At 47.6% G+C, this 13,275-nt stretch overlaps 1 protein-coding gene and 1 non-coding gene across 3 annotated transcripts in view; both read right to left on the bottom strand.

Moving 5' to 3' along the window:
• Positions 1–13,275, bottom strand: part of SF3B3 (splicing factor 3b subunit 3) — a 50,872-nt gene that overhangs the window by 37,249 nt on the left and 348 nt on the right. Inside the window, exons 2-9 of one of the 2 annotated variants that reach the window (XM_034425664.2) lie at positions 12,850–12,955; positions 10,800–11,126; positions 4,136–4,308; positions 2,948–3,089; positions 1,904–2,016; positions 821–958; positions 628–731; positions 265–430 (exon numbers count right to left, since the gene is read on the bottom strand). In XM_034425664.2, coding sequence (XP_034281555.1) covers positions 265–430; positions 628–731; positions 821–958; positions 1,904–2,016; positions 2,948–3,089; positions 4,136–4,308; positions 10,800–11,126; positions 12,850–12,919 — 1,233 coding nt within the window. In that variant the 5' untranslated portion in view covers positions 12,920–12,955. Of the gene's footprint in view, positions 1–264; positions 431–627; positions 732–820; positions 959–1,903; positions 2,017–2,947; positions 3,090–4,135; positions 4,309–10,799; positions 11,127–12,849; positions 13,042–13,275 lie in introns of those variants that run through there. The other variant, XM_034425665.3, reaches the window with a different exon arrangement.
• On the bottom strand, positions 10,175–10,257 carry LOC117670491 (small nucleolar RNA SNORD111). Its single transcript, XR_004592654.1, has one exon. It is a non-coding gene; the product is annotated as a small nucleolar RNA SNORD111 (small nucleolar RNA).

Below are 13,275 nucleotides of genomic sequence, written 5' to 3'. Positions count from 1 at the left end.
AACACTGATGACAAAACCCAAATGCTAAACTGTTACAGAGTTTATGGACTTCTTGAGTCCCAACAAAAAGGGCTGGCCTGACAGCAGCAGGAAGGCAGAAATACATAAAATATGGAATTGTTCATCTTGAACACAGATTAACCATCTGATCCCCTAAATAAGGAAGAGAGCTACTGCTCCAGGGGCAAATTTTCAGCAGCAGACAGGCTGGTCTGCACTTCTGATCTACACTACGTTTGCCATCCATGTGGAAGAGCAACATACCTGGCAAGACAAAATCGGAGAGAGACTGTCCAGCTCATCCACCAATACCAGGTTTTTAAGAGGCCGGGGCTGGAAGAAGAAGGTGTCCCCCTCCTCCAGAGGCATTGCAGAGGAGAACTCAGGCTCATCGTCATCATCTCCAAGATGGGCAATCTGGTAGAGGTAGCTGCAACAGAAGAGGGGCAACCAGAGGGGCTTTGTGTCAAACAAGATGAAAGGGCGAGGCTCCCGTGTTGCCTTTCTCTGTAGACTGCCTTCCCATGCCTGAAGGACCCCCAGATACGGAGAAGGTGGAGCTAGCCAACCAGAAGCCCTTCCAGGCACACCTCTTGCTTTGAAAGGGAAACTGGAGGTCTTACTTACTGGTTTCCAAACTCAGAAGCCACAAAAAGAAAGCCCGTTTTCAGCACACACATGGCTGCAGCCACAGGAACAGTGTCAAAATACTTCAGCCGAATTTCTGTGACCTGAAACCAGCACAAAGGCATTTCTGCATGAGACGGTCCTGGTGATTTTAGGTCTCTCTTTCTCTCAAACTAAATGTGCTCAAACTTACCATATCCTCATCAGTCTCCAAGGTGATTTTAAAAATATCACCCTGCTCTGTTTGAGCTAAGAAAAAAAACATAGACTTGGTCTTGTGGGTAGCAGAGCAGACAAAGATCATGCCTCTTTCAGGGTCATCCAAGTCATTCTGTCAAAAAAAGAGGACCAGGTTGTAGTCACAATACAAAGGCTGGCCTGGAGTACAAAGCCAGCTGTTTAAGAGCATGAAAGAGCATCTGTCTGCATTTGTGAAAAGCCTGGAATCAACTAGAGCCATGATGGTGAACCAATGGCATGCGTACCAGAGGTGGATGCAGCGCCCTCTCTGATGGCATGCAAGCCATCGCCCCAGTTCAGCTCCCCTGCGCGTGTGCGCTTGCGTCCTGCCGGCCAGCTGGTCTTCAGGTCTCTGCCGCACATGTGCAGGGGTTGAGGCACATGCAGGGGGGCGCCTGTGCGGGGGCTGCACATGAATTGCATTTTGGGGGTTTGGGTGCGTGCGTGCATTACATTTTGGACGTTTGGGCACATGTGAGCATTTGTGCGCTTTGGGCACTCAGCCGGGAAAAGGTTAGCCCGCACTGAACTAGAGAAAAAAGGGCTAGTGACTGTGCATGATGAGCACCTTTTCTGTTTTCTTTGGAGGTCCTAAAAGACATGACCCTCCAGGCCCCTCAAAGAGAGCATATGCAACAATGCTCTCTTCTTTTTTCTCCAGCTGGACAGCTTCATGGGTAGCTTTCCAGGTTCTCTTTATAGCCTTGGTCATCCTTACAGGGAGATTTGAGGGATTCAACACCTTTGAGCACGATAAAGACTCAAAGTTGTCAATGATGCAATTATCAAGGCCAAGATTCTATTTCTATATTTTTCTTTGTTTGGGGAGAAATCTGGAGCTTTTATTTTTTTCTAAAAAAAATTATAACTATTTCAGGGTTTGTACTGAGACCTTATGTTTTTCCTAACTATTTCCTACCATTCTCCTTTTCCTCCAAGGGCTGCAGAAATGAGGTCTAAAAATACTTTGGGATGGGGTTCTTTAGGTACTGAGGAAATAATGTTTTCAGAAGAGTAAAGGTCACAAGATACTTACCCTCCTCCTGGGAATTGGACATCGAATATCTGGCTGGTCACCAAAGTTTTTGTAGGTAATGTAGTTTTCAGAGCAAATCAGTACCCCACTTGGACCATCGGAGCCTCCAGGAACTATAGACCACAGTCATGAGCATGGTCAAAGAACAAAAGGAGTCAGTTCGGGGGGGGGTTCTTTACATAAAAAAGGAAAGTTCTTTCTAGCAACATATATTATTAAAGTCTTTCTGCAAAAAGACTGAATGGCAAACATTGAAAGGGCTCCACCTATCCTTTCAAGTGTTTACCTATCATTATTAGAGGTCAATGATAAGGACTGGGTGACCAGAACCACAACAAGGAAATGTATAAGTGAAAAGGAGAAAGAGAAGTATTCAGAGGCTAGAAAAAGAGTTTTCTGGAACAGGTTTTCAAGTTTTTCAAGAAAGAGACTTTGGAAAAAGTGCAAAGAAGAGTAACTAAGATGATTAGAGGGCTGGAGACTAAAACATATGAAGAACCGCTGCAGGATTTGGGTATGGCTAGTCTAGAGAAAAGAAGGATTGGGGTGACCTGACAGCAGTATTCTAGTATTTGAGGGGCTGCCACAAAGAGGAGGGGGTCAATTTATTTTCCAAAGCACCAAAAGAAACAATGATTGGAAACTAATCAAGGAGAAGCAACCTGGAATTAAGGAGAAAGTTCCTGACACTTAGAACAATTAACCAGTGGAAGAGCTGGCTTCCGAAGTTGTGGGCGCCTTCATCACTGGAGGTTTTTAAGGAAAGACTGGACAGCCACTTGTCTGAAAGGGTTTAGAGTCTCCTGCTTCAGCAGGGGGTTGGACTAGAAGACTTCCAAGGTCCCTTGCAGCTTTATTCTGACTGATTGCTTAAAGTTTCAGAATGGAAGTTCAATACACTTAAGCTGTTTGTTAGTGGATGAAACAACACTACTAAGATTTTGAGAGATTCTATGGCATGCACAAAACATAGACAAATCTTTCTCTGGGTTTATGAATGCTGTGTATGTGCCTTTTCCCCACAAGGGCTGAAAAAGAGGGTACCTGTTATTAGAAAATTGCCGTGTTCTTCCAACGGTTCGCTGTATTTCCTGACCACGTGGTTCAAACCTAAATCTAACTCATAAAATGTCAATGTCTGCTGGGTGTTTGCTGCAGCTTCCCCAGTGGGATCATTGTCAGCTTCCTAAGGGGAAAAAATACCACTTATGTCCCATGTGAAATTTGAATAGTTTATTTTTTAAAGAAGTACAATATGACAAGGAATATCTAATGGAAAACACACTTAAGGATGTTTTACAATCACCTGTAAAAACTGGCATAACTCAAACAGATTAAAGGGTTCCTATCTGTGCTGCGAAGCTTCCTGAGGCTACCCTTTCCATAAAGGCCTCTGCAGAGCCCAGCCATCCAGAGTTGAGTCAACATGTCCGGAGCAAGTGACCCCAATTTTACTGCCCTAGTAAAGCTTCAGACCATACAGGCTCAGAAGCTGCATCAGGCAGAAACTCCTCCAGCCCAACGCTCTGTCGCACAACCCTGAGCTGCAGTGCAGGCGCTCCTTTCCGCTGTTTCTCCGGAATGGCCATTTCTAAATAGCAGTAGCTACACTGAAAGCCTCACCCTCCACAAGCGCTCCATCCCGCTGAAACCATCTTAATGTGGCCCATTATCACAACTGCGGACAACTCCCCTCTGTGTGCATTGAAGAATTACAGGTGTGTGTGTGACCTTTTACAATGGCCAGAAGTGTTTTGTGATATATAAAGTATCCTTTCCAAGACCACTGTAGCTTCTATCAGTTATTAAATGACATTTGTAAGCCAAGAGTAGCCTCAGCAGAGATAGATAGTGCAGAATCCATGGAAATGGATCCAGGCTGACATTTTCATTCTGTCCATTCTCCTCCCAATAGCTGCAGCTGCTGTCACCACCAAACAGGTAGGACAGAGGCACAAGGGTTTTAGAGATTCTCCTTCCAAGTTAGCACCAGCACCCCACAATCCCAAGCTAATCCCTGCCAGCCTCAAAGTACAGACAGGGTTAACAATTGCACTCACTAGGAGCATCTCTCATACACGCATTCCTTATGCTGAAGGAATAAGGCTTGTGTTGCAAGCCCAGGAAAGCAGCAGTTTCACAACTACAAGCCAACTACCAGCATTAACAATGTCAGCAAGTTGACCTAACATCGATCTAGTTATTTTAGAAATCATTTTAGTGAGCTAGTACCTCATAATCCATTTCCAGGCAAGCAAACATGGGATTTTCAAACCCAACGTCGACTCCAACCACATGATAAACCAAGGTGTTGGCCTTGTGGGCTTCCAATGGAGAAGAAATGGTGAGCCGAGCAGCTGCGTCTCTGTTCAGAATGTACACAAGTTTCTGCTTCTCAATGGCACCTGCAGGCAAAGAGAGGAAGTGCTGAAAGGGGAGGTGGGAGCCCCTCAGGCTCAGTGTCAAAGCCAGCCAGAGCTTGTCCTGCTCAGGCCGGCTGAACAGGCAAGGCTCACAGCTGCCACCTCATCTGGGGTCTCCTTGCCCTTCCAATACGAAGATCAGAATACAGAATAACAGAGCTGGAAGGGGCCTTGGAGGTCACCTATACTGCTCCTTTAAATTAATCAGTTTAGTTTGTATGATTTAAAGGTGGTCTATTTCAATAATCCACAGATATGTATAGGAAGCAAAGCTAATCTGGCACTAAAAAGCAGTCCCATCAGAGGAAGTTACTGCAGAGGCTAAATCTATTTGTGCCCTGCCAAGAGACACATCACTTCTGCTCAGTGACATAATCAGTGGCATAATGGGCAGAAGGAATAACTTTGAGGAACCAGAAGAGCCACTACCAAGAGAATGGTCAGACAAAGGAAATCTAAGCCTGGGTTGAGTGGGTGTCTCGGGCAAGACTGTCCCTAGCTCTAACAAAGGCTGAGGGAGGGGGGAGCGTGGCCAGACTTGCAAGATTATATTGCTAGAATCTTAAAATAAAAATCATATAGAACTCATTAGACTTTGGTTTTCTAGTTTCTAGTTTCACCTAGCCTGAACAGCTAATATCAATCTTATAAAGTCTGAATGTGCTTTCTGCGCATGCTCTCTCCCTCTCTCTCTTGATCCTTATGAGAATTATGGAGCTTCTTGTCTGGGACACTTACTGAAGATTAATGTTCTGTCCTGAACAGAGATTTCTTTTTTCTATAGTCTTGGTAGTAGCTCTTCTTCCTGTTCCTTATTCCTTCTCTCCATTACAAGTCAGCACAGCTGAAAATAATAAGCAGACTTTCCATTAAGAAAGTCCAAAGTGCCTAAATTTCAGCCCCCGTCTAGAACCATAAATGGGATGCAGGGTAGGTGGGGGAACCATGTGCAGCCACAGAAGTGGTTTTTCATGATCATTTTGAACCATAAACTTTCCCAATGTAATTGATTCCTCAGCACATTCTTCTCACTATGCAGTTGCTTGATGTGAAAAAACTCCAACCTAGACTACTTCATAAAGCTTTAGCGATACATTCAAAGAAACTCTTGTGAAAAGAAACATACAGCATTTCTCCTGGAATGCTGGAAGCAACACAGGGCAACAGTGTTGTCCAACAGTATTATCCTTTTAGTTTCTAATCTTTCTAGAACAATCCCCTGAAAAACAAACCATCTAGCTCTGAAACTGCCATACCTGCACGAAGTGATTTCCCAGCTTCTGAGCTGCCTGTTCCTATAGGAAGCCCTGATTGTTTCACCACCGTAGCAGAGCTTCTCCAGGCTACAGCAACAGGACACAGAAAAAACTGAATCCTGAAAGAGGAAACTGAATTCCATAGAGTCCTAGGGTTGGAAGGGAATGTGGAGGCCTTCTAGCCCAACCTTCTCCTCCTCCCCAGACAAATGGCTGCCCCTCTCTTGCTTTAGTTTGCAGTGACAGAGCCTTCCATGACTCCAGGAGTCAGGCTGCTGTCCCACCGCTTCATAGCTCTAACAGTCAGCAAATGTCTCTCTGTGAAGCTTCCACTGGCTGGTTCTTGTCCCATCCTCAGGCACGGTGGAGAATTCATCCACACTTTCTTCCCTGTGACAAGTCAAAGACCAGATAGATTTTGCTCTTTCCTCCAGGGCCACTTCCAGGGGATATTGGTAAGAGGGGAAGGTTTAGCCTGCAACTCCAACTCTGTGGGCTGCCAGGGGGCTCCACATTCTCCCTGCTCCTATTTAGCATCAACATGAAATTCCTGGGTGAGGTCACTGACTGCTGGGGCTAGGTATTAGTAGCTAGATCAGTGATGGCAAACCTTTTTCCCATCGCGTGCCAAAAGCAGGGGGAATGCGGGAGGGGGGGTTCAGGCGTGTGCATGCCCACACCCATAATGCAATGCCCCCGCACCTTGCTCATGCACACGTGACCCCCACACACTCCCTCCGCCCTACCACGCATGTGGGCATGACCCCGCTCCCAGCATGCATAGGGTGGCACCCCACCACCCGTTTTGGGCCTGGCAAGCCTCCCTGAAGCCTCCTGGGACCAAAAACAGGCTGTGGTGGCGCCGCCAGAACCCAGAAGAGTGTCAATGAAGTGCCTACCCCTAGCCTGCCACCGAGAACAAGCCAGTGCAGCCCCCACACCCCTTCTGCCAAGGGAGCGCACTCGCTTCCCAGCTGGCACATGTCTTACCCTGGCGCTGGACAGACGTTCCTTCGGCATGGACTCCGCTCCTGCAGCAGCACTGCTTGTTCTTGGTGGCGGGCAAGGTGGGGGCGGCGGTTCTCCTCCAGAATCCTGGGCACAAGCGGCAGGGTGAGAACCACCCCCCCCACCTCACCCCTTGACGAAAACAAGCAGTGCTGCCTCTGCTCCTTTCCTGGGGCTGCGGGGCTATGCAGCGGTTCTCACCCTGGCGCCGGACTAACAGCTGGGGCTGCGCAGCCCCAGGAAAGGAGCAGGGGCAGTGCTGCTTGTTCTCGGTGGCGGGCAAGGGGGGACGGCAGTTCTCCTCCAGAATCACAGCCACAAGTGGCAGGGTGAAAACCACACCCCCGTTGCCCGCCACCGAGAACAAGCAGCACTGCCCCTGCTCCTTTCCTGGGGCCACGCAGCGGTTCTCACCTTCCACTTGCGCCTGGGATTCTGGAGAACTGTCCTCGCCATCTACCAAGAACAAGCAGCGCTGCTGCTACTGCTCTTCTGGGGCACCCAAGCCAGACAGGCACTCCGGACCACGGATGCACATTGCCATGGGCTGGAGGGCTGGGGCTGCGCAAGAAGCCCACTCGGATGGTGAGGGAGGGAAGCCCTGGCCCGCCCTGGCCGACAGCTCTCTCCCCTAGTAAGCGACCGCCGGGGATCTCGTTTATGCGTCTTTGGGCACACGAGCTGTTCTTCACGTACACATGGTTTCTGGCGCTCCCGTGTGCGTGAAGACCAGTTGGCTGGCGCACCAGAACCCGGAAGAGCAATATGCGATGGCCCTGCATGCCTGGAGAGATGGCTCTGCGTGCTACTTCCAGCATGTGTGCCATAGATTCGCCATCCGGGGAGGAGTTTGATCCTGTGACTCCCGAGGATGTGGACAGGGTTCTGGGTAAGATTAGTGCCGCCACGTGTTTATTGGACCCGTGTCCCTCCTGGTTGGTGCTGGCCTCCCGGGAGGTTACACGAGGCTGGCTCCAGGGGATTATAGGTGCTTCTCTGAGTGAGGGTGCCTTTCCTGCCGCCTTGAAAGAGGCGGTAGTGAGGCCCCTCCTCAAGAAGCCTTCCCTGGACCCGGCTGAATTAGCCAACTATCGTCCAGTCTCCAACCTTTGTTTTGTGGCGAAGGTTGTTGAGAGCGTGGTGGCACGACAGCTTCCCCGGCACCTGGATGAAGCTATCTATCTAGACCCGTACCAGTCGGGCTTCAGGCAGGGGTACAGCACAGAAACGGCATTGGTCGCGTTGGTGGATGATCTCTGGAGGGCTCGGGACAGGGGTTGCTCCTCTGTCCTAGTCCTATTAGACCTCTCAGCGGCTTTTGATACCATCGACCATGGTATCATGCTGCAGCGGTTGAGGGGGTTAGGAATAGGGGGCACCGTTCTGCAGTGGTTCTCCTCCTTCCTCTCCGACCGCTCACAGTTTGTGTTGGCAGGGGGACAGAGGTCGACCTCGAGGCATCTCGCATGGGGAGTGCCGCAAGGGTCGGTCCTCTCACCCCTCCTGTTCAACATTTATGTGAAGCCGCTGGGTGAGATCATCCGTGGTTTTGGGGTGAAGTGTCATCTGTATGCTGATGATACTCAGCTGTACATCTCCACCCCAGACCACCCCAACGATGCCCTTGATGTGATGTCCCGCTGCCTGGAGGCCGTGCGGGTCTGGATGGGGAGGAACAGGCTCAGACTCAACCCCTCCAAGACCGAGTGGCTGTGGCTTCCGGCGCCCCGATATAGTCAGCAGGTGCCATCGCTGACTATTGGGGTGAATCTTTGCCCCCCCCAGAGAGGGCTCGCAATCTGGGTGTCCTCCTGGACGCACGGCTGTCTTTAGAAGAGCATATGACGGCCGTGGCCAGGGGGGGCTTTTATCAGGTTTTCCTGATCCGCCAGTTGCAGCCCTTTCTGGACCGGGACGCCCTGCGCATTTTATTTTATTTTTATTTTATATTGGATTTCTATACCGCCCTTCTCCCTGAGGACTCAGGGCGGTGTACAGCCAGATTAAAAAACATGCAGAACAAATATTAAAAACAATTAAAAGATATATAAATTTGGCCCAATGTCACTCATGCCCTTGTTACCTCCTGGTTGGACTATTGTAATGCTCTCTACATGGGGCTCCCCTTGAAGAGCACTCGGAGGCTCCAACTGGTCCAGAATACGGCCGCGCGGGTGGTTATGGGCGCAACTCGTTGCGCCCACGTGACACCCCTCCTGCGCGAGCTGCACTGGCTCCCAGTGGTCTTCTGGGTGCGATTCAAGGTGTTGGTTACTACCTCCATAGGACCCGGGTACCTTCGAGACCGTCTTCTGCCACCAATAGCCTCCCACCGACCAGTCCGCTCCCACAGGGAGGGTCTCCTCAGGGTGCCATCGGCCAAGTTATGTCGGCTGGCGACACCCAGGGGGAGGGCCTTCTCTGTGGGAGCCCCAGCCCTTTGGAATGAACTGCCCTCGGAAATACGTAAGATCTCCGACCTCCAGGTGTTTCGCTGCGCACTGAAGACCCTGTTGTTCCGCCAGGCTGGGCTATCAACATAATAATTTTAAATTGGGTATTTTAAATTTCTGGGATTTTAATTGGAGCCTAATCTATTTAATGATTTTAAATTTTAATCGTTGTTTTGTTGTGTTTTTAAATAGGCTGTACACCGCCCTGAGTCCTTCTGGAGAAGGGCGGTATAGAAATAAAATAAAATAATAATAATAATAATAATAATAATAATAATTATTATTATTATTATTATTATTATTATTATTATTATTATTCAGATCAATATTGACCAAGTAGTTTGCTACGATCTTGTTTTTATTCTTAGGTGTTACTTTTAAATGATATAATAATGGTTTGTTATTTGCTGCCCAGTTGCTACGCAGCCGTCTATATCAGTTATATCGATCAAATAATTCTCCCCTTAGCCTTCCTGTTCTTTAACCTAAATGTACCCAATTTTTTTTAACCATGCTTCATAAAAACTAGCCGCCCTCTCTCTCCTCCTCTTGGCCCTCTTTCCAGTTCCTCACCATTCTTCTTATACTGTGCCAACCAAAACTGGACAGTGCCACGGGTACGGCCTGAACAATGGAACTATCACCTTGCATAATCTCAACATTATTCTATTAATAAGACTAAGATTACATGGGCTGTTTTGTTAGCTGCTACACACTGCAGGTTTATTTTTAACCTATGGTCTACCAGCAACCAAGATTTTTCTCTCAAATATTACTGCCAAGCCAGATACTAATACTACTTACTCATCTGACTTCTCCCATATAAGTGGAGAATTCTACATTTCTCACAACTGGACTTCATTTTGTTGAAAAACTAAAAAAAAAGGCCTTTGAACTTGTCTTCGGAGATGCCCACCTAACTTTGGGGATTACACATCTGCTGAACATCCCTTCTAGCTCCTCATCTAAGTCATTTATAGAAAGGTGAAGAGCACTGTGCCCTGGGCAGAAGCCTGAGGGCACCCACTGGATACATCTCTCTCTCTTTCTTTCAAGCCAGTGTTTCTTCATACACTGAATCTAGTTTTTGCCACCAAGATGTATTTAAAAGCCAACAAGTAATTATAACAAGTACCTGATCAGAAATGGATCCAAGTGTCTCCATAGCTTATTTCAGAGAAGAGACATGAATTCCTAATCATCATTTCAGGCCAAACTGCTGGTTTTTCAACTGATTCGATAGAAAATGCCCTTGTGAAAATGCCCTCCTTCTGGGAGGCTGATCCAGACACCAATCAGCTTTTTTCTTATTTTCCTCCCCAAAAACTAAGGGGCATCTTATACTCCAAAAAATATGATATTTCGGGAAATATGTCTTTCTGCGATCCATGAATTCTGACTGGCTGCAACCACTATGCACCCCCAAATTTTATGATGGCACCTTTGATACTTTTTCAAAAATCCAAACAAGCCCAAGCAAAAACATTAAAACCTCTGATCAAAACACTTACTGGCCATTTTCATATAATACTAGCCTTACAAAATAAACCACAACCAGCTGAGGCCAGACAACATGCTAAAGCATAAACCATAAATTCATAAAACATGCAACTGAGAGTCAAATCATTGCCAAACATACCGTAAGCGCAATAACACAGATATGGACACCAGACACTAATGGTATGCATCACCCAACCGCATTTGTAATAAATTTCTTTTAACCATTTTCCCCAATTGCCATTCGCATACAACTTACTGATCATGACAGCCCGCCCTTTAGGATCCACAGCCAAGTACTGTCCAGGAACAATTCTGCGGCAGCCGCTCTTGCCAAAGGTTTCCTGATGAATTTTCTCAAACACATTTTTAGAAGGCTGGTATTCCAGGATGACGATGCGGCCTGAATCACTGCCCACCACAATGTAGTCCTTGGTCCCACCAGTTAATCTGAAGGCCATGAGGGAGCGAATGATGCCAAAAACTTCTACCGTCAACAAGGTATGAACCTTTCCAGTGTTTGGATCAGGACGAAGCAATTCCAAGATTTTTCCTCGGGAAACAACAATTTCTTGCTGTTTAGTACCTGGAAAATGCAAGCTACGATCAGCAACTCAGGAGGATTAAAGCCTTAGCCTCCTCATTAACTTCAATCCAATGTCAGTTAGGAGCCGCAAACCATCCTTCTCTTGATTTCTTGTGTCTAAACTCCCACACAGTTACCTTACCACAGTTACTTTTAGGAAAGGTACGTACAGAAGGAGGATTCTGCAAGTTCCTTAGCAGGCAAAGCAATCCGGGCTGGATGCCAGTTGGACAAAACCTAACATGGTGAGTGAGGCTGGATCTCTTTACGTGGGACTCTTACTACACTCACGAAAATGGACAAGATTGGGTTGCTCCAATGTGTGGTACCATAGGGCTCTCCTGCAGTCTCCCACTTAACATCAAAACAAAGGCATGCATAAAGCCCTCCCCCAGTTCAAGGCAAAACACCATCGGTATGTTGATGAGACTCAAGCTATGTGATGCTTGGACCAGGACTTGGGGAGGCTGCCAGGGGCAATATAAACTCAGATTAAATCTTCCCCAGACCAAGTAATAGAACAAAGACAGATATTTGAAGAGCATCAATTCCAACGGTCAACCAGAATAAAACTGTGCTCTTCATGAAGCAGTTGCTTACTGATTTGGGAGCCCTGGTGGAATCAGAAATGCAGGCTCCCCTTGCTTTATGCTAAAGTCAATTTCCCCACAAACCTCATCTAACCTCACATAACCACCCAACTACACAAAAGGGGGTTTTTTTGCAACGTGAGTAAAATTGGATGAAAATTATCAGTTGTATAATAAATTTGCATAAAATAAGGAAAATCTATTCTGCTTAAACAGCAGGTAGCATGTCAATCCTCCCTGGTGAATCAGATAGGAGACACAACTAGATGAGCTAAATCTACTTTATTTTAAGGCAATAAAATACTAACAGAATCCTGCAAGTCTGAAAATATGAACTTTTAGTCACTACTTTTAACCGCTTCATACATTAGGGTTGGTCCTCTTAGTTCATTTCTTTGACTCTTAAATCACTGGGGGTTCTTGCCTCTAATCTGATTTGCTTCCTAGGCAGCGCCTCTTCTCCACCTTCCATTACATGCAGGCTGTGGCTCCCCACATCTTTGCTCAGTTATCTTTGGTTCACCAGTTGCTAGTCTACATACAGCGGTACAGGGGTGTTTCTGCAGTAACAATGCATGCCTTGATCACCCCCTAACTGTATTGCTCATTACTTGGGGTTGCCTTTGGAGAAGACCTGGAAGCTATAACTGGTCCAGAATGAAGTAGTGAAACTACTGCTGGGTCAATCCTGCCACTGAAGCCTATTGGTAACCAAGGCAGCAACTTTAGAAGAATTGTTAACCTCTTCTAAAGTTGGTGCCTTGGTTATCAATAGGCTTCCGGAGGCAACAACTCAAAATACGTTAGGCATTGCCCAGCATGGCAAAATCTGCCCATTTGGTAAGAATATCTTGAAAAGGCCTACTAAGAGGCCTTTCTCCCCCAAAATTTAGAACACGAGCCAAGTAACAGAGCTTTTTCTGCTGTGGTCCCCACACTTTGGAATTCTTTAACCACTGTCACAGCATTTGAAAAGCCATCCATTCGACCCAGGTTTTAACCCTAGTTGATGGCCAATGGCATCCTTAGGGGAGATTGTCAGAGGTCACACCTGCTTTCACTCCTCTGGAACTATACACAAAGGAACAAGTGCCGGCCCTTACGTGCGGCCTTGCGATCAGAGTGAAGTTTACCTGAAAAATTCCCGTGGATGGCATAGCTGATGCCAGTGGCCCGTTGAAGAGTTAAGTTGTACAGGAACATGGCGCCGGTTGACGTCGTTTCCCTTCAGCCCACCAGCTAGAAAGAGAGGGAAACAACGAATCCCGTAAGCATCGGGGGCTTCGTAGGACATTGGCCAAGCCAGTAATTCTTCTCCGGTTCTTGCAACTCAATTAGCAAAGGGAAGAGGCCGCGCTTGGGGGCAGAAAAAGGCCCAACGCCCTTTAAGCCGCAGGCGAGATGAAGGGCAGGAAACGCGGCGGCGGCGGCGCCTTAATGGACCAGGCCCGAGAAGGGACAGAGACCCGCGCAGTCGGGGACACAATGCAGACGCTCATCCCGCGCCAGGGCCAGAGGCGCAGCCGCCCTCCCAGGGACAGGACCGCCGGGGAGAGGGC

Source organism: Pantherophis guttatus, chromosome 11, assembly GCF_059756535.1.
Source record: "Pantherophis guttatus breed Tessera chromosome 11, ASM5975653v1, whole genome shotgun sequence".
Lineage (NCBI taxonomy): Eukaryota > Metazoa > Chordata > Lepidosauria > Squamata > Colubridae > Pantherophis > Pantherophis guttatus.
The sequence above is the reverse complement of the archived record's forward strand: the minus strand, read 5'-3'. Positions and strand labels throughout refer to the sequence as shown.